Genomic DNA, 19948 nt, shown 5'->3' on the forward strand with positions numbered 1-19948 from the left:
ATGTACAGTATATATAAGAATATATTTGTGTTTCTTGTGCCTTGATTTATGTTATGTTTGTAAAGATTTAATTTATTTTGTTTTAGTTAAAGGGGTATCGTTTAAAATACATGAATTTGCAGATTATTATCTTTGATTGATTGATTACGTTCATGTTCTTATTTTACAAATAAATCTGACGTTACTCAACAGTTACTCAGTACTTGAGTAGTTTTTTCACCAAATACTCTTTTACTCTTACTCAAGTAATTATTTGGATGACTACTTTTTACTTTTACTTGAGTAATATTGTTCTAAAGTATCAGTACTCTTACTTGAGTACAATTTTTGGCTACTCTACCCACCTCTGTTAGCATCACTAAGCTAGCTAACGTAACAGCTCAGCCAAGGGAATACCATTATGTTTACATACTGTATTGCGCAGTCACAAGCACAAGCCTAAAGTAGATGCACACTTCCTTCTGCGTATTGTTACAGCTGGCGAGTGTGGTTCGGTAGAAAGAAAACAGCTCTACATGTACATGAAACTGCTCACAACAATCTGTGGATTATCTTTAGTAACCAGGTCATGATTTCGGGAAAGAGACATTGCTGTTGAGCTTTCAAGTCTCTCAGAACCACAAACCGAGTGCCATATGGTTCCATGTATTCGAGTGAAGGCCGACATCTCCAACATTCAGCAACTCACAACAAAACAATCTAGACTGATAAATAACACTACAGGTACTAGGAAAAATATGTATTTTGATTTTGGGGTGTACTGTCCCTCTAATTTACTTGTTTTTGTTTTCAATGGCCACAATTTATTTGATATTCCTCATTCATAAGAAACAGGTCAGCCACATAAGACTGGATGGGTAAAAGACAAAAAGAGACAAAAGTAAAGGGGGAAAGAAAGAACAACACATGCAGAAGCACAAGAGAAAGACGAAAGTCTCAGGTCATCACAACGACTTTCCTTTTCTTTCCTTTGGTCATATTTTCCCTTGCCTGACCTCCCCCTGCCAGGTTTAATTTCCTGATTGAGGAGATCTGGTTTTTGGAGCGGTGGATGAGTTTACTTTGGCTGCACAGGATCGCCATGTTCGAGGAGGAGCACGAGAGACAGACGGCTAAAAAACCAAGTGCCCTCAAATTAAGATGCGGCTGATCACGGAACATTTTAGGGTTCATTGAAGAGTCTTGCCTCGTTGCCTCACTCTGTCAAATCCATCAAAAAAAGAATGGTTTTCAGCCCTCTGATACATCAGACACCACTGAAGCACTCCCTCTGTTATTTTGTAATGTTAGAAGAGTATAAATGCTTTCCGTTTTGAGAGTCAAGGGAGATGATCACCTTTTAAATACGAGTTCTGGGGTTTTCATCTGCAGACCTGAGGGTGGTCACTAGGAGGGATCTACATCTGAGTGATGACAAGATCAATGCAAGAGAGCAAAAAGGGAGGGAGGTTTGTGGTCCCCCATCCTCCCATTCCACCACACAGCCTCTCTAACTCCATTGATGTTGCGTTTATAACCACCACAAAAAAGAGACCTTGGGAGAGCGTGAGAGGATTGATGCGATGAAGGGATGAAGGAGGAGAAGGCAGCAGTGCTGGTCGCGGAGGGGTTTGTGTGTGAGTTGGGTTCTTTGGAGGTTTCTTTTTGTCTTTGTCCCAGCTGGAGTCCTGTGTTCCTTTGGTCCCATGCAGCCTTGTGCATAATTCTTCAGCTGTGAGTCACAGGTCCTCGAGTCAAAGCAAGGCAGCGGGGGCAAATCCTCCACAAATCCTCCATGGTCTGACTCTCTGTCTTTTCTCTGCCTGTTTTCTCTGATTCATCCTGAACCCTCTGCTCTTGCTTTGAGTTTGCCCTCCAGATCATGATCAAATTTGCATTTCTCTCTCCGCAGGGCTCAGATATGCACTCATACCACATACATTACACATCACCTAAATGCCTTATCCATGCCTTACCCCTCGTTACTGCATGTCCTCGATTCAAATCCTAACCAACTGTACAAACTGATCTTGTATTTCTTCAAAAAATATTTATCTATATTTCCCACTGACAGTGACATGAGCATTCTCGTCACTACAGCATAGTCCACATTTCTAATTCAACTCAAAGGTCCACTTACTAGCTTTTTCACGGCATTTGCTCAGTCAGTGGCGGCCAGAGACAGTTCAAGGAGGCCATTCCAGTGCAACGACAATGACCATCTATGTGATCTCTTACAACCACCTGCTATCTCTTGACCTAGTCCTTACACCTACATGACCTTAGTGCAAAACACTCCAGTTTCAGTCACTGAAGAAGACTGTTAGATACAGTTGAAAGCTCTGAAAAGCCAGAAGGTGAACTTTTGGACCTATTATTTGACCACCACTTTTATTGCATTTATTTTTCTGGTTTACTGATGGCACAGATAACAAACTCAAGTAAAGAAATACAAGATAAAAGATCTTCCAATGACATCATTCACTCCAAGATTTTTAAGATTCAGTTCAGGCAAGCAGTTCCACTGGACTGAATAGGCGCCACTTTGGCGTCCTGAATCTAGTTATTATTATTTATCTATGGTGGTTGGCCAGATGGGTTTGTTTTTGTGCCCAAAGATTAATAAGATTATGTATTTCGTATTCTGCTGAGACCAGTGGATGTGTTGGCTACTGTTTTCTAAATTTGTCATTGTTTTGAACAGCATGAATGAAATTTAATTCACTCCCACTGTATATGAGTGGAAGCAAAAAAGGAACTTTTTCATAGAGCGCCTCATTTTGTTGTGTCCACACTGTTAGAAATAGGAATGATCATAGTTCTTAGAACGCTGATTTTATTAGCTCCCATTTCAGAGTAGATACTCACCCAGCACAAGAGGAACTATTAGCAATGCAAGTGTACGTTGCTTGGTCGAACACAGCCAATGCAGCACGGACAACAACCATATTTTTAACATCTGTTAGCCGCGTAAACGACACAAAACAACAGCTCTTAACAAAAAATGGACTGACAGTGATGTCCAGGTTTTACAAAGCATATATGTGAGGGTAGAAATACAACTTGGTTTTGACACCTCTAAGCAAAACTGTTGGCGATATACCAACCACCGGCCATCTCAAAGCACATCCCTTCAGTGTTCCTATTGGCGGCGTGAATGCAAACAGAGAAAAATCCCTTGAAGCCATGAACTTCTCAGCAGAGGCTCCCAGTGGGCAGTTCATCTCAGGGAGTCCCCAGAATTGTGTGGTCCGATAACACCTTATGTATGTTTATACATATGTTTTTGTGTTATTTGGGGTAAACTGAGTGTTAAACTCTAAACCATCTGCAGCACAAATGTACCTAATCCTACATTTTCCTTTCAACAGTAAGTAAAATTGAAATAAAGACAGCAGGGTGTCCTTACTTCACTCGAATGCCAGAGCAAGACACAGAGTCAGAAAAACACACACAGCTCAGGCATCATGACTCATTTCTCAGCACATTTAACTTGCCACCCCAGCAGGAGTCTTTCCGAACTGCCTGACCAGCGGTGAAAACACACATCCAAACCACCGTCATCCGTCACTCAGGCCTCCATGACCACATGGCTTTCTCCAATAAGCTTTGGCACAAGGAGGGGAACTGCAGGGAGGTGAAGGCAGGGTGGAAGAGATGGAATAGAAAGACATGATGAGGAGATATAAAAATAAGAAATAGTGGATGAGTGAATTGGGAATTAGGTTTGGACAGGGAGATGGTGATTGGTATATGGAGGTCAGAGACGATGAGGAGGTCAACGGAAGAGCGTGAAAAGAAGAACAGAGAGATACTGAAGGAGAGAGGTTTCCTCCACAGCTGGATCCTGTATTCAAAGACTGTTTAGATCTCAGGATATGAAAGCCAAGCAAGGCAGACATGACACACTCCAATATGGGCCCAGTGTGTCTCTCCAGGTCCTCTGACATTACAGTGAACTCTGGACAGTGTGCGTGGCGGGGGTGGCGGCCATTTTTCCTCCTCAGTGAGACGACACAGCTCCATTTGATCACCAATGCCAGGAACTAACAGAAACTCGCAAAGGGTGTTACACCTCACACTGGAGCGATGACAGGCCTGCATCAGTGGGGAGGCCTGATGGAAAATGGAAAGCTGTGGTAAAGGGGTGACCTAGAGCACTTTTGTCCTCGTCTTACCTTCTTTATTTTCTCTTTCATTCCTTCCTTTTTTCAATACCTATAGACACCCATGTTAAAACACCAAACTTTACAACAGAAATGAACATGTTTACAGCCTGATAAAAATAATTTCCACCTTCATGACAACTGCACAGGCGGTGAATTTTTATATAACTTACTCTTATAACTACATTTTATTAAGGCTTAAAGTTACGCACAATTAAGGGCAGGCCGCTTCAGTGACTCTTCCACAGCTCCATCCTCTCATCCTAATACTGTATGGTCACTCTAAATATCCAAGATGGCCACAGCCAAAATGCTAAACAAGACCTCAAAATAGGAGTCCACAAACCAATGGGTGTTGTCATGGTAGCTACATCCATTTTTTATACAGTCTGTTATATGATTACAAACCACAGTATTGAACAAATTAAAAATCTGATTTGATGATGACCGAAATTATTACAATTAATCCTGAGAGGAAGACACAAATGTCTGCTGCAAATTTTATCGCAATCTATCCAATAGTCGTCAAGACATTTCACTCACTACCACAAATGTCAACCTGGTGGGAGTGCTACAGGTAAACGTTAGGAGATCTACAAAGTCAGTAGGAATCTGGAAATCATGTATATCTGTACAAAATCTGGTGATAATCCATCCAAAAATCGTTGAAATATTTAATTCTGGAACAAAGTGGTAGACAGGCTACCTGATGCCATCCCTACAGCCATGCCGATAGCATGACCAACTGCTTTCAACAAATGTTATAATATAATAAATCTTAAAATAAAAGAGCAACAGCTTATAGAATTACACGGAAAAAATCATATCCATCTCTACGAGTAGTAACTGTATCCCCCTCAGCCTCAGTTCGCCAGACTTTAATGCAGCTGCAAGATGTGTTTTGATTCAGCATATGACATAAAACGCAAGTGAATGTAGGAAGCTCAGACAGATTTCCTGGGGTTACTACTGAAACATATTTTTGGAACGATCACCGTCTGCAGTAAAAATACGACAACGCTGTTAATCACAACAAAAATAGATTCTGGAAAACACAGATTAAGGACATCTAAAAATATCTGGTTGAATTTTCCTTTAACGGCAGCATTTTTTGAGGAAAAAACAACTCCAGCTGCCTCCAAATCTTCATGAAGCCTTTTTATTACCTACTCTGCTTGCATGAGCTTCCCGAGGCACCTTACCTGAAACCCCCCTCGATGCAGAGCGCTTTTCAAAATGCTCCATAATAGGAATAATGAAAAACGGGGGTTATGAAAGTAATAAATGTGGAGACGTTACAAAGAAGCATTCTTGTATTGCACAAGACCTCAAGCTCAGATGCATCCAGTGTACTGTAATTTTGGTTCACAGCAGACGTGTAGACTCATATATTTTGTCCATCGGCAGCAACACAAAATTACAGGGTCTCCTGTTTCTTCCTCTTTGACTCTCTGTGACTGTTTGGAGTATTTTATGGCGTCTTTTAATGAGGGCTGAGAACTGGTGTCCTCTGAAATATTATTTTTTATTGAGTCAGCGTGAGCTTTTCGAGTCACTCCCAATTTTTCTCTCTTTTTTTTTTTTGGTGACTCCAGAATCAATGGTTGCAATTAAATAATCCTCAGTTATTCCTGTAGCCCACAACTGAGTGTTTCCAAGTAACTCAAAATCCCATATTTGAAATCCCCTTCAGTAAATAACACAAGTGCTCTCTACTCTTTAACATATGACCATGGCATCGCCATTGTCTGAATAATTAATAACAACCGGAAAACAGACTACCAGGGGACTTCTGGGAGAACAGTTGCAGTCTTTTATTTATGCATTTTATTATTTCCATTTTATTTTGGTGGTTAATTAGCAGCAGCCTAAACTGTGGCCTCTTTTATCCTGTTGATGAAGTTTGAGTTTATTTGTGGCGCTTTGTTTTGTTTGCCTGCTCAGTCATAGTGACCGTTGCTGTTTACCAACACAACTTCCTGTGCAGCATTTTTCCTGGGAAAACGCCTCACACAAGGTGTTCAGAGCACATAATGTAATGCTTTAATCACCTGGCGATATGTTGAAAATAACTGCTTGGGAAAACTGGAGTATGAGACGAATATACTGCCAGCCTCAAAAGGGTTGTTTAAATGTACATATGGAACAGGTCCTCTTCCATGGAGTCCATGGATGTTGTTTCTAGCCCATAACAGACAAATCAAATACTGGCTCTCAATTCGGCCATTTGCATTTTCAAGTTTTTTGCATCGACCACCTTAGTTCTCCTACACGCTTGGCACAAAGTAGAAGTTTCAGTTCTGCAACCTCACCGTTAGATGCCACTAAATCCTACACACTGGACCTTTAATTTATGTTTGACTTCAGAGAAGGTGCGAAAAAAAAGTTGACCCTTCATCCCACTTCCATAATGTCCAGCAGAATTATTCAAAGATTATTTCAAAAACTCATCGTGATGCATGCCCTGTATCTCAGGGAGAGAAATCCAACTCTGAGCTTCACTGCGCTGTCTTTGTAATTGAATTTCCAGCAATGCACCCAGCAGAAAACGTTGGCTGTAAAACAGCAATCGAGGCAAGAGAAGAGCCCAGATGGATTTCTCACTTGCTCCCTCTGATTCACCGCTCCTCTACTTGGCTTTAACCTCCCTCTCTCTGTCCACCATTGTTATATTTCCCTTTTTCTCATTATTTCCCACCTTTTTCCAGCCACCCCCTTTTTTTATAAACACGGCTATTTGTCTGCTCTTTTAATCTATTTGACCAAACAACCCTAAAGCTTCATATCCATGTTTAAATTTTCCTCTTTTTCCAGCTGGAGCCCCTGACACTCTGTCTTAACTGCCCTTCACCAGCAGTTCATTTCAGCCCTGTGCTCTGGAGCCAAAGGTGCATGCCTATCTCTCAGACATGCCCTCATCCTCCTCATGTCCAGCAGCAGGCCGGTTAAGACCGTAATTATTCAGGCAATATACTGCAGAAAGGTCACATACCAGCAGCTGGCCTTGTTCTGCCTCTGCTGTGTTGCTATCTTGTCTGTTTCAATGGGAAATTAAAGGGTGATTGATGAATACCATAACTATGTCTAGTGGTTCACTTGTGGTTATAATTTAGAGAAATACATTTTAAGTATAAACACTAGTTAGAGGAGCTTAATGAGAGTGAAATATCTATGCTAACATCATGGCAATGTCAGCTTTAGATTGCTTTACATTTCTTCTACCTGCATTTTACCTTCATATATATATATATGGTACACCTAAAGCCATTGAATTCTACCTGATTTTGACTGGCAAAAAATTGTTTTTGGGGGAATTAAATAACCAAGAATGAAATACCTTACTCAAATGGGGACACCATATCAATCACTAAACTGATTTAACCTCTTTAAAGCCATTACATCAGTTGAAATTATGGTCAAGATCCAAGAAATCCCCCAAAACACCAAGTATGTACACCTAAAACTACATAGAAAACGTGTACATTTTTCCACTTGGGTGCATTCACTAAAAAATATATCTTACATTTGAATATATCAGTCAGTATATCTGTGATAGAGCTCCAATAAAATGCAGGTTAAGAATTTATGTGAAGCCAAACATCAGCTAATGGAATCACATGATATCCATCACTTTACATCGCTCCTGCGTTTCATCACACTTAATTACTTCTTACAATGTGTTCAAATACTTGGACTTCTCACAGGAAAATTGATGTTGAATTTAGGTACATTAGGGTGCAAGTGTTTGAGTACGGGAGTGCCCTTTCTGTGCTCCTGCAGCTGCAGAGGAGCTCCCCAGGCCTTTACTCTGAATACTACTTTATGCATCCTTAAATAAATTTACTATCCCTATGTGGACAAACCACTTCACGCTCAGCCGCTCAGCTTGATATATGGATGGCTTCAGCTTCAGGCTGTGGGGAAGGGGAGGGCTGTTGTATGCTAGAGTGCAAACTATAAAACACAAACAGTGCAGCGAGAAAGATAAAAAAAACCAGAGTGCTTCTCCGTCTGAATATGGAGGTGTGCATGTGTGAATCTTTGCTTATCTGACGGGTCTGATTACTCAGAGAGTGATTCTTATTTCCACTGCATCTGCAAGTCATGCTCCAAACCATTACAGGAGAGAGACTGTGTTGTCTGCTGCCCTATAAGGAGAGAGCCGAAGCACTAGTTGGCAGCTGTCACTTGTAACTGAGGCTGAAACCACACAGTGTTCTTCATCTGAGAGGACGGGATTCAGAGGTCGCCAGATTCGCTCTGCACTTTCCAGCTCTCTGGCAACCCCAAGTAATCATCTAATAGAAATGTGGGAAGCAACTGACATTTCAGTTTTTCCTTAGTTATCCCCCATCTCCCACCCTGCTCTCGCTCTCTCTGTCATTAACTGTTTAGATGGATGATTTCCGCTCTGCTATGCTGACAGAAACACACTGCTCCTGTCCTGCGTTTAAGGCCAAATCATCCATCTTCACATGCTCACTCTAAAAATGATGCTGAGGAGCTGAAGCTAATTTTCCACCTCATGAGCTGGAAAAATGCACAATATCGACCTGTGAAGTCCATTTCAAAAGGTCAGCGTCTGACTCACTGTATGAACAAGCCTCATTGACTTTGACGGCGCGCTATAGGAGCAGAGAGTCGATCATTTAAACAGTCGTAAACCTGTCATCTGTCCGTAGGACTCGACTGTGCCAAGCTGAGCAGACCCACCAGAAATAGAAACAATATGTGTTCGTGGACGAGAGGCAGTAAATGACCTTGGTCATAAAAAATAACTCAAGTTTTTCAACTCGATTCACTTAATGAGCCTAAAAGCAAAAACCATGAGTGGCCCCGCTGAGGGTCACAGCAGTGACGACTGATTAGCAAGTGACTAATGTTTGCAACATTTCCTGATATCCAATTATTCTGAACGTCATAGTTCCCCTCAGTCATCCTCCGTGGAAAACGGGCCGAATATACAGTATGTCACATATTCTGACGAAAAAAGGGCTCATAAATTATAAAATCTGCAAGCAATAACAGGAAACATACAGTAAACTACATTCTGGTGACGTGGCAAACTAAATAAATCATGCAAGGTAGCTTTGCCTCAAATACACAAAGGATATGATTTGGATTTCTTTTTATGTGTGTCTGTGTCCTTTCAATCCTCATACCTCACAACAAACAAGATTGTTGCTCAATTCCAAAACTTCCCATATGACGAAATACAAAAATTGGCTGTATGAGCTTTTCCTGATCTGCCAAACTCTAAACACACTATGGGCCATTCCATTCGACAGCAGCTGTTTCCAGGTTGCTATTGGCAACTGGCAACTAATTCTTCACCTAATGGCAACCACTTTTTTAACATATAAAAACTAGGGACAGCAAACTGCAAAACCTACATCCCAAAATCAGATATTTAAATATAGCTGTCAAATTCTGAACCAGACAGCGCTGCACGTGCACTGGTGCATTTACTTGCATGTGCACAGGCATCTGTTTTAGAGACAATAGAGAAGCAAATGAAGTTGTTTTACTGTGGGGTGAAAAGTTCGACTAACTCGTCAACATCACAGAAGAATGTGCAAATTGATTCAGCGGACAAATAACCGGATAAACATGAACAAAAAAAGAAATTTGTGAAGTCTTGAGAGGCAAAGTAACCAGTCATCTTTGGGGTGGATGGAAAATCATACTGCAAAGCAAGTTTAACACACGTAAAGTACAAAGAACTGCGTTTGAGCTTTCAAACATTCTATTATGTGATATTTTCATTATTAAGCTTAAGTATAACTGTGTAGTATCTTAATAATTCAAACTATAAGGTGACTAAAAATGACAGCCAGCCTGGCAACCACATTATGGTTTGGTCAGATGACTAATGCAGTCTGGTAAGGAGAGACAAGTTTCCATACCTGCTGATGTTAAGTGTGAGCTGCTGAGTGCAGGTTTTGATCCTGTTCTGAGCCTCCATGTGTGTCATGAGCTCTGTGCTGTCGCCATTGATGGCCAAGATGGTGTCGCCTGGACACAGGTCACCTTGGGCTGCCTTGCTGCCTGGTGTTACCTGGAGGAAGCATTCACACACACACACATACACACACACACACAGCAATACAAGCACACAAAAAAAGAAAAAGGAAAGGACTATTATAAGTGGTGTCAAACTGTCAGATAAAAGAAAGAAGGAAAAGAAAAAGTATTAGCCCAGGAGTGTCAACACGGAGGCCAAATTCAACAACAAGCAGTCTTCTTTTGATTTATGTAATATTGCTTTGGGCAGCACTCTGGGTTTACATTTTCAAAAGCCAGTAACAACGACACGGGGAAGTGAGAGGCCACTCAGAGTTTTGGAGGTGGTGAAATACTCGGAAAAACTGGAACATTTTTACGTGCCTGGCCTTTTGAAATGCAGGACTGAGAGTTTGCATCTGAATCATAACAATGGTTTCTGTGGAAGGTATGATTTATTTCAGACATCTGCTCAATATGCTCTTGTAGCTTTTCTTGATTTGTCACTTGGATGGTATTGATATTGTAAAACATCTGTCCACATCGCTTCAATTTTAAAGGTTATCGTTGAGCTGCTGGACAGTGAGCAGGTTCCTCTCTGTGATCCTTCATTCTAGAAACACACCGATCTGTGGACATTTAAGCTCCACAGGGAGGTGGAGGCGATGAAGAGGGCAGAAGGAATGGGGGAGGTGGGTGTCCCCCTGGGTATGTTTCACCTTCACAGACGCACTAAGTAACATATGATAACAATTTTCCATTATTACACACACACATACGCACACACAAATGTCCCTGCTATTTCCAGGCCGCCTCTGACTGGTCGTATGGTTTTGGCCGACATAAATAAGAAGAAACTACCAATCAAATGCTCCATCATCACACCAAGACATGCACAGTAAAACAGTCGCTGTCATATGGCAGCAAGCTGCACAGGAAAAATATTCTTTATTCGCAATGAAAACAAAAGTGTAATGAAATGCGAACAATTGTCATCGTGTCTCCGGTCGTCTCTGTGCGTTCCATGCGCTGTCAAACTATGACATGTATGAGTTTAGTTTGACTGTATTTTTCCAACCATTAAATGTGAGGAGCTTTTCAACAGCTGGATGCAATTGCTACAGTCACAATGTTTTTGAGGGAATCTTAGGCAATAATCTGTGACATTTTTTTATATTGCCTAAGTAAGAGTTTGGTTTGCTACTCACAATCACAATAGGGACTTAATATTCATTAACTGTTCTAAACACACTGCCATGAGTATGTTTACATATCTATCAGCAGCCACAGCTGTTGGCAGATGGCAAATGGCTGAAAGTCAGAAAGAAGAAAGAAAAGAAAACCATCTAGTAGGGCTGCGCCAGTTGTTTTTATTATTGATTTATGGCCTGATTATTTTCTTAATAAATTGTTTCATCTATAAAATGGTGAAAAACGACAAACCAGAGCCTAGAAAATGTCTTCAGATTGCTTGTTTTGTTGAAACAAAGGTCAAACAGTCGAAGAAATTCAAATTTTAGTGTCCTTACACATCAAAAGTTGACACTCTCTGTACCCCTCCTGCGTCAGTTTTAAATGCAGAGGTACGGCATGTCAATTCACACTTGTTACATGCATTTTTGTCTTTTAAAATAAACTTCTGCTTTCACAGGAATTGTACAGTTTCTGGTCATTATCTGCAAACAGTCTCTTTTTCGAAATAAATTTATAATGTATGTTTTATGTATGGGTTTTATTCAGTCATCACCATCACATACAACATAAGAACATACACAGATTTTCACAACAACAACAACAATAATAATCATAAATATAAACATTCTAGGTAACACAAAAAATGCTAATTAATATATGATGGTAATGACTGAAAAGGTATAGGCTGAAGCATAATGCTTATATTTGCCTACCCTACATAAATCCTAAATTAAGCTACCCAACATTTATAAGAAAAAAAGAAAAAAAAAAAACTATTCCAATTTATAACTCTCAAAAAAAAGCCTTAACAACCATTTGTTTAAAAATCAACAACGAGTTACACATTTGTAAATTTAAGTCAGCATCATTCCAAAATCTAACCCCAACAACAGAAATACATCTCCTTTTAATTCCCTTCTTAGCTTTTGGGACAGTAAACTTAGAAACATCTCTTAAACCATATTTCCCCTCCCGCACAGAAAAGAATCTTTGTACTGTATCCGGCAGTGACTTTGTTTTTACTCTGTACATTATTTGCATTATTTTAAAATAAACCAAATCACTGAATTTCAAAACATGTGATTTCATCATAATAACCAGCCTTATTGATAAGACGAATAGCTCGTTTTTGTAACACAATTATTGAGTTGATAGCTGTTTTAAAAGTTGATCCCCACAGTTCTACACAGTACGACATATATGGAAGTATAAGTGAACAATAAATAATATAGAAGCATTTATAATTTAGTATATCCTTAGATTTATACAGGATTGCTATTGATTTTGATATTTTACTTTTTATATAATCAATATGTTGTCTCCATGTTACTTTATCATCTATCACTACCCCGAGGAACTCAGTCTCAAAAACTCTTTCACTTTTATCATTACAAATCTTTAACTCAATGTCCCCATCTCTTTTTGTTCTATTTCCAAAAACTATAAATTTAGTTTTCTTTATATTACGAGACAATTTAAATGTTTTCCAGAGCAAAATAAATTTGTGTCACAAACATACCTTTACTTCATTTTTAGGTTTACGTCCTTAGAATTAGGCAGTAAAAGCACATGGTTAGGTGTGATGTTACGTTATTCTACACATACTAGCACACTAGGTAATAATATACATTAAAATAAGGTGACTGACTTTTGGTTTCACACCAGACATGAACATAGATCTCCCTGGTGAAAGTCCAAAGCTTGTTTGACCTATTCACATCCCTTCCGATCCACCCTGTGCAGACTTTCTTGCTCTTAAAGCAGTTACTTGGAGCGTCAAAAAAATGCATGGTGCATTTCATATCGCTGCTAAAGGGTGCCTTGGTGTATCTGTATCTGATGCCTGGGGCCACTGACCAAACGTCTGTATATGATGAGTTCGGAGTGAGACTGGGTTTGAGAAATGCATCTCGTTTGAGAGGTTGAAATTCTCAAATGTTTGACTTTTATGCCCTAAAAAATTCAATCATTATAGCTGCAGATTAGTTTTCTCTTAATCATCAGACTATTACTGTCGACTTATTGTTTCATCTATTGGCAAATAGACACCAAATATATCACCAAATAAATTAAAAAAAGCAAATTATCAGATTTTTCTAACAAATCTGAACCAGGTAGGCGCTCAGATTCCAGCACTTTTAACATGCCTGAGGGCTAAAAGGCTAAAACGACTACCTGTATCCATAAATACATAAGGAACAGAAGCTTTAGGATGATTTCCCTGTTAATGAACCCTTTGCATGTCAAGTGTCAGTGATTAATCTTTTTAAAGTCGAGAACTCTCTTAGAGCGCCCACTGCCTGACCCCAAAAAAATCTTGCAAAGCATATTACATTGACAGCTGCACATTAAGATGTATTGTTTTTGGAACGGTGAAACCTTGTGTTGAAATAACGCTTGAAATAACAATTACTGTCACAACTAACAGATATTAGTAATCTAATCCGAGACAAATTAAGATAAGACTGTGCAGAGCAATGGCCTGAACCCAGAAAAAAGACAGAGAGGATTTGCTTGTGTGAGAGAAGCAGTCTCGCTAACTAAGAAGAGCCTTTTAAGAGCAAAGGCACACAAGTTCACGCTCCATGAAGTGCTAATAGCTGAGTCGTGTGGTTCAGATGTGGAATTCCTAATTTACAGCCTCTGACCGCCCAAAAGTCCCTGACTCAGATCCGGTAAACTGTGAGGTCAGGGGGCATGGTTAGAAATGTGTGTAAATGTTTGTGTGTGTGTGAGTCATAGGAAAGTAAAATCACCTAAAATCACTTTATTCATGTACTGCTTTGGTGGAAATCTGACATAAACTACACAGCTGAGCAGGCATAATCTACGGGAAATTAAAGATTGAGTCTTTCAAAGAGGCAAAGGCATGGGGGCTGGGAAGTGAGTTTTATGTGAGTGCATTTGTTGACAGTCACTAACTGGAGGTTATAGTTTACCCGCACCATTCAGCACAACCACCCTGGCGAGAATGCGTTTGAAATGTTTGTGTGTGTGTGTGTGTGTGTGTGTGTGTGTCTTGGGTTTGTGCCTGGGTTGTGTCATAGTGGACCAAAGTTCATGCACCCCCCAAACACACACACAGGAGTGAGTTATATCACCTCAGGGTCAGGCCATGAATAGCATGAATCACACACAAATATACAAGAACACACATACACTTGCGCGCACACACACACACACACACACACACAGTGGTATGCCGAGTGCCACAATGGCATGACTGAGGTTGTTACTAGGGGACAAACATTCCCATCTGCAAGGAAATGTAAGGACGGTACGGAGTTACGTGGTTCAAACATAATCATGATCTGCTATTTTTACACAGCGGATGCAGTGTGATGTTATGATGTAAATCTTCAGAGCTTTAGAGATTAATGTAAATTTCTAATTAGCTTTATACTCTATGGCCTGGGCAAATGGCTTTGAAGACCATACCAACTTTTTCCCTTTTTTTTTTATCATTAAGGTTTTATTTTTGTCTTCTTACTCACATGAAACCACTGGTAGTAACAAAATCTGAATGCTCTGCTTCTACCAGCTTCATGTTGTTGGCCTAAATAAAGAATAAAACTCAAAAATGAGGTGTGACTGTCGTCTTAAAACAAACAGCGTGTGTGTGTGACTGCAGATAATAAAGAGTTATCTTGGCCGAGGCAGAGGATGGAACCAAAGCTGTTGTGAATGATGAAAAGTGGTTTGGGAGGGGAGGGGAGAGGAAAGACAATAAATTCTACTAAATGATTCAACTTTGCTAGAAATAGCAACTTAAGATCATATGGTATGAATTCAATCCAATTTTCACCCAATAAACCTGCTTTCAGCTGAAGCAGATATTTGTGGCAACAAAAGGGGGATGTTTTTGTTACTCTGGAAAAAATCAAATTATCTACATTAATCTTGCTGCGAACAGAAAAATTAATCACTTAATGTACTCAATTTTGATAAGGTCACGAAAGATGTGACCACGATGGATTCGATGGTGACGGTGCAGACAGCATCCTAACTGGTTGTTGGGTAATCTAAGCAGTCTCAGTGTTTCCATAAGGGGCTGCTCAACAAACAGTGACCTAGTTAATTGCTAACAGATCAAGTGGTTAGCAAATGACAGCCTCATGTCACACAGAGTCATCATGTGGCACGCTGAGGCCTGATGAATGTGTGCTGGATTGTGGTTTCACTGTGGCCACTCGTGTTTTTCTGTGTGTTTGAGCGTGAAACGGAAGACGTAAAGAGGAGAATGAATGTTTGTGTAAGCGTGTGTATGTAGTGTATGTGACTAAGCTGCATCGAGTGTGACGTCAGCCTCAGGGCAAAGTGTTCTGTCCTGTCATCAGTGTCTCTGTTGGAGATATAAGCCGTTCGTTCCTCAAAAATCTACCTTTGTGAGGTTTCTTTTCTGTAACAGTTGTATGTTACCCACATATTCAATCCAGGATGGCTATCTAATATTCTCAGCTTCTGTTCAGCATAGACATTTCAGCAAGGGCACTTTAAATTACAGTAGCACAGTAACTTCAATATTAGATAAGTAGAAACTCTTGTGGTCGTAGAATAAGTCAGCATTAATTTAATGCAAGGCCACCCAAAGCGTTTCTTACATTACCAGTCACATTCACCCATTCACACACTGGTGGCCAAGGCTACTGTACAAGGTGCCACCTTCTTCTCAGATTTAACGCTCACACCGATGGATTTTGGGGTTCAGTATCTTGCTCAAGGATACTTTGACATGCTGGCTGGAGGAGCCAGAGATCTAACCTTCTGATTAGTGGGCAAACCACTCTACCTTCTGAGCCACAGCTGCCAACAATGTAGATCCATACACACACATACAGCATCCTCCATAGGTATATTGCATGTCTGTCGTGTCAGAGAGCAAGTTTGCAAGTCATGAGACATCTAGATATCTAGGTTTAAACTAAATTTAATTGGAAAGTCAACATTTTTTAGCTTTAAGATTCAATACTTTTTTTGGGAGAACTTTTTAATGACTACATCTGACTTGAATTACATCTGCCTATTATTGTAAGGCAGCAATACTTGTGAAGCTCCTGAGTCCAAGACAAATTTCCCTATGGGGACAACAAAGTATGTTGTATCATATCATATCGTATCGTATCGTAAATTGAATTATTGCCAATTTAATACAACTAAAACAACACTTCTGAGAAAGGGTGCAACGATACGCCAATCTGGATCTATATATCAATTAAATGATCAAAATCCAATATGATGCAAAGAGAAAGCATTGATACATATCTATGTATTTTGAAATTCCTATGGCACGTCTATGTCACTGTTTCCTTCCAAACACACCTCTTTCCTAAACATTCAAACAGTGCTAATGGCCTAGCACCAGGCAGCAAATGCTAAGCAGCAAAGACAAAAACAAAGAGAATATTTAATGGTATTTGAATTGAATCTAATCAAAAACATTTCATGGCAGACTTTGTGACATCAGCAAATATCGTATCATTGTCCAAAGAATCAATATAATATCGTACGTGATGAAAGTTATGATTTATATCCCTAGTTCTGAGTAACCTGGACATCTAGATGTCTTTTGACAGTAAAACCTCCAAATCAAGACTTATTGGTTGGTTATTTATAAGCTTAATGGAAGAAGAACCTGTCACCGTCACATGTTTTTCTCAGGAATCCCACAGAGAAGCTCTCTGCTCTGCGGGATCACTGCGTCACACGTCTCAGCAGCGGAGAGAATAATTCCTGGCAACGTGTCAAAAGCCTTTGTTTGCTTGTTTTGACCTGCGATAACCATAACCATGGATATGACCTTGGTGACGCTCTGGAAAGCCCTTACATAGCCTGGGGGTGTAAGGTTCTGACTGGTATGTGATAATCACACTGAAACAAAGAGACTGAACCTGCCAAGACCAATAAGCAACAATGCAGCTGCTGATTAAAGATGTGGGGTTTAAAGAGAGCACAAGGAAATGGGAGAGTCACTTGACATTAGTTACAGCCTTTGATGCATTTGTGTACGTCTAGAATGAGTGTGATATTACTCATCAAATTTGATTTGTAATCAGATTAGTAATAAGTCTCACTTTTTCTTGCACATGGGATCGTCTTTCCCTGAGGAGCTTCCTTTCTTCCTCACAATGTCATGCTTCAGTGTGTTGGGCATGATCATAAGAGCATCCATGATATAAATACTCAGCAGTCCTTGCAGCAAATACATTGAAACAAACACGTGTTTGTGGGAATGTCGACTAAGATGAAATGAAAGCTTAAAACTAAAAAGCACAAGACTTAACACTCATTTCATACAGCAAGAGAAGGTCTACAGACAAACTGCAGGAAGCTTAATTAAATGCAGCACATATAAAAAGAACATAAACTTGTTTTCCACATGGTCTCCTTGTGTTGAAGCAAGTTCATCTGTTATAACTATAACAACTATGCTCCTTAGTGATGTTTCTTCCAACCTTTCGGTTAAAAAGTCATCCTCAGGGCACTGCTCACACATATCCATATTAACATCCATCATGGAGACTCAGTTTTATACATCAGATAACCAGATGAGCAGGAAAAGCTCAGCAATAACCCAAGGACTTGCATTGTTCTTCAGCCCATACTGTTTCCAGTGTGGGTTGTCAGCTTCACTGACAACAGGAAATTCTTCGAGAGTACCATCTGTTATCTTTCGCTCAGTCTGTTGTGGAGATGCAGCTCGCAGCATCTATAATTCTAGCCTGGAGAAAAGAGCGGCCTGAAGCTGACTATTATAACCAGCAGCGTCAGAGAAACAACCCATGTGGCTTCAGGTCACATGTCCCGCTTCTGGTATGTGGCGGATAAACGTACGCTGGGAGATTAAAGGGTACAAAGGACGTGGAGTTCGTTGGATGTATAACTGCTGATGTAATCTAAGTTATACTTGTTCTTGTGATTCCAGTGCCCTTGTAAAATCAGCTTAGCAAACATGAAACTGTTTGACTTGATATGACTTAAGGTTTTTCTCTTAACTACAAATTCCAGAACTTCCATAACCAGGAGAAAATTTGAATAAGTGGGAACTTACAGGTGTGATAGATGTCAAGGAATATACTGATTCTGCATGACTCTGGCTTACTCTATCCCATCTATTTACCTCAAGCTTGCATTGGAAAAGTTTTTGATTTCTGTAATTGTTCTTATTAGCTGTGAAGAGATCCCTTCATCACTGACATTGGAATCACGTACAGGAGGGATCTCTTTGAGGCCTCTTTATGGCATGATTACAATGGAGTAACCACTAATCCCTTATATCTAGATATGGGCGTGTCAGTATCATTTTAAGACAGATTCCACTTTATGCCTCTCTGATATTGTATCAGTCTAAGGTTCAACTTAGATCCTATTCAGATGGAAACAAAAGAAGACACACAGAAAGCAGTAAGATAATGTAAGTTGATAATTAACTGTAGCTACATCACTTTTAAGCTACAGCGACTGATTAATCATTAAAGTCATTTTTCAAGTAAAACTGCCAAACATTCCCTGGTTTCAGTTTCTAAAGTGTGGTGATCTGTTTCTTTGCTTTGTCTTGTGTGATAATAAACTGAACGTATTTGATCGAAGACTGTTAGACATCTAACTGGGCTTTGGGAAAAATATAATCTACATTCCTTACGTTTTATAGACACAACGATTAAGTTGAACAATATTGTCGACTGTGGCTCAGCAAGAAGAGCGGGTCGTTCACTAATCAGAAGATCAGTACTTCGATCCCTGGCTCCGCCAATCCACATGTCGAAGTATCCTTGAGCAAGATACTGAACCCCTAATTGTTCCTTATGGGTATTACATCGGTGTGTTAAAACTGAGTAGCAGATCAATCAATCAATCACTTTATTTATAGAGCACTTTTCATACATAAAATGTATCACAAAGTGCTGTACATTACAGAACACAAGCAGGAAAGGATCAGGGGGTACAAAATAAAATACAAAACCCCACCCACCCACCCTCCCAGCCCACATTTAACACAGACTACTTCTAAGACATTGAAGTGAATGATATTGATTATCATTTGGACCATAAGTTGGACAAAACAAGCACTTTAAAGATGTAACCTTTGGGTTTGGGAACTTGGGATGGACATTTTTTACTTTTCTTAATATTTAATAAACTAAATGATCAATCAAAAAAAAAAAATATGATCAACATACAAAAAATTAACAAATTGCAAGTTCAAAAATGTGGCCTGTGCAAAACAAACCCTCTACCCACACTGACAGTACTTGTCTGAAAGCTGCACAGACAATATCCCATCACACATGGACAGACAAAACAGACCACACAGCAGCATGCACAGTATAAAGGTGTCAGACGGGAAGCTGGATAGTGATTCTGCACACTGCTCGGGCCATTATTTACCCAACACTTAGTTGTGAATTCCAGTCCACAAGATGACTGTTTGCCAGTTGACGGGAATGACAAGTGTCCTGCGTCACCTTCTGCCTCAACGTTGGTTTGACACAGATTTACAAAAGGGCTTATAGCACAGCTGCCATATTCAACGTCTCTTCTCTAAATGCTTCTGCAGTTAAATCAGTGATTTTACTACGTTTCTGTCTCTCTGCCACTTGCTCTTTCTC

General features: G+C 39.9%; 1 protein-coding gene across 1 annotated transcript in view; it reads right to left on the reverse strand.

Annotated features, from left to right (window-relative positions):
- pdlim4 (PDZ and LIM domain 4) overlaps window positions 1–19948 on the reverse strand; it is a 61534-nt gene that overhangs the window by 36746 nt on the left and 4840 nt on the right. Inside the window, exon 2 of the mRNA XM_050040555.1 lies at window positions 10052–10203. Coding sequence (XP_049896512.1) covers window positions 10052–10203 — 152 coding nt within the window. The remainder of the gene's footprint in view (window positions 1–10051; window positions 10204–19948) is intronic.

Source organism: Epinephelus moara, chromosome 3 (assembly GCF_006386435.1).
Source record: "Epinephelus moara isolate mb chromosome 3, YSFRI_EMoa_1.0, whole genome shotgun sequence".
Lineage (NCBI taxonomy): Eukaryota > Metazoa > Chordata > Actinopteri > Perciformes > Serranidae > Epinephelus > Epinephelus moara.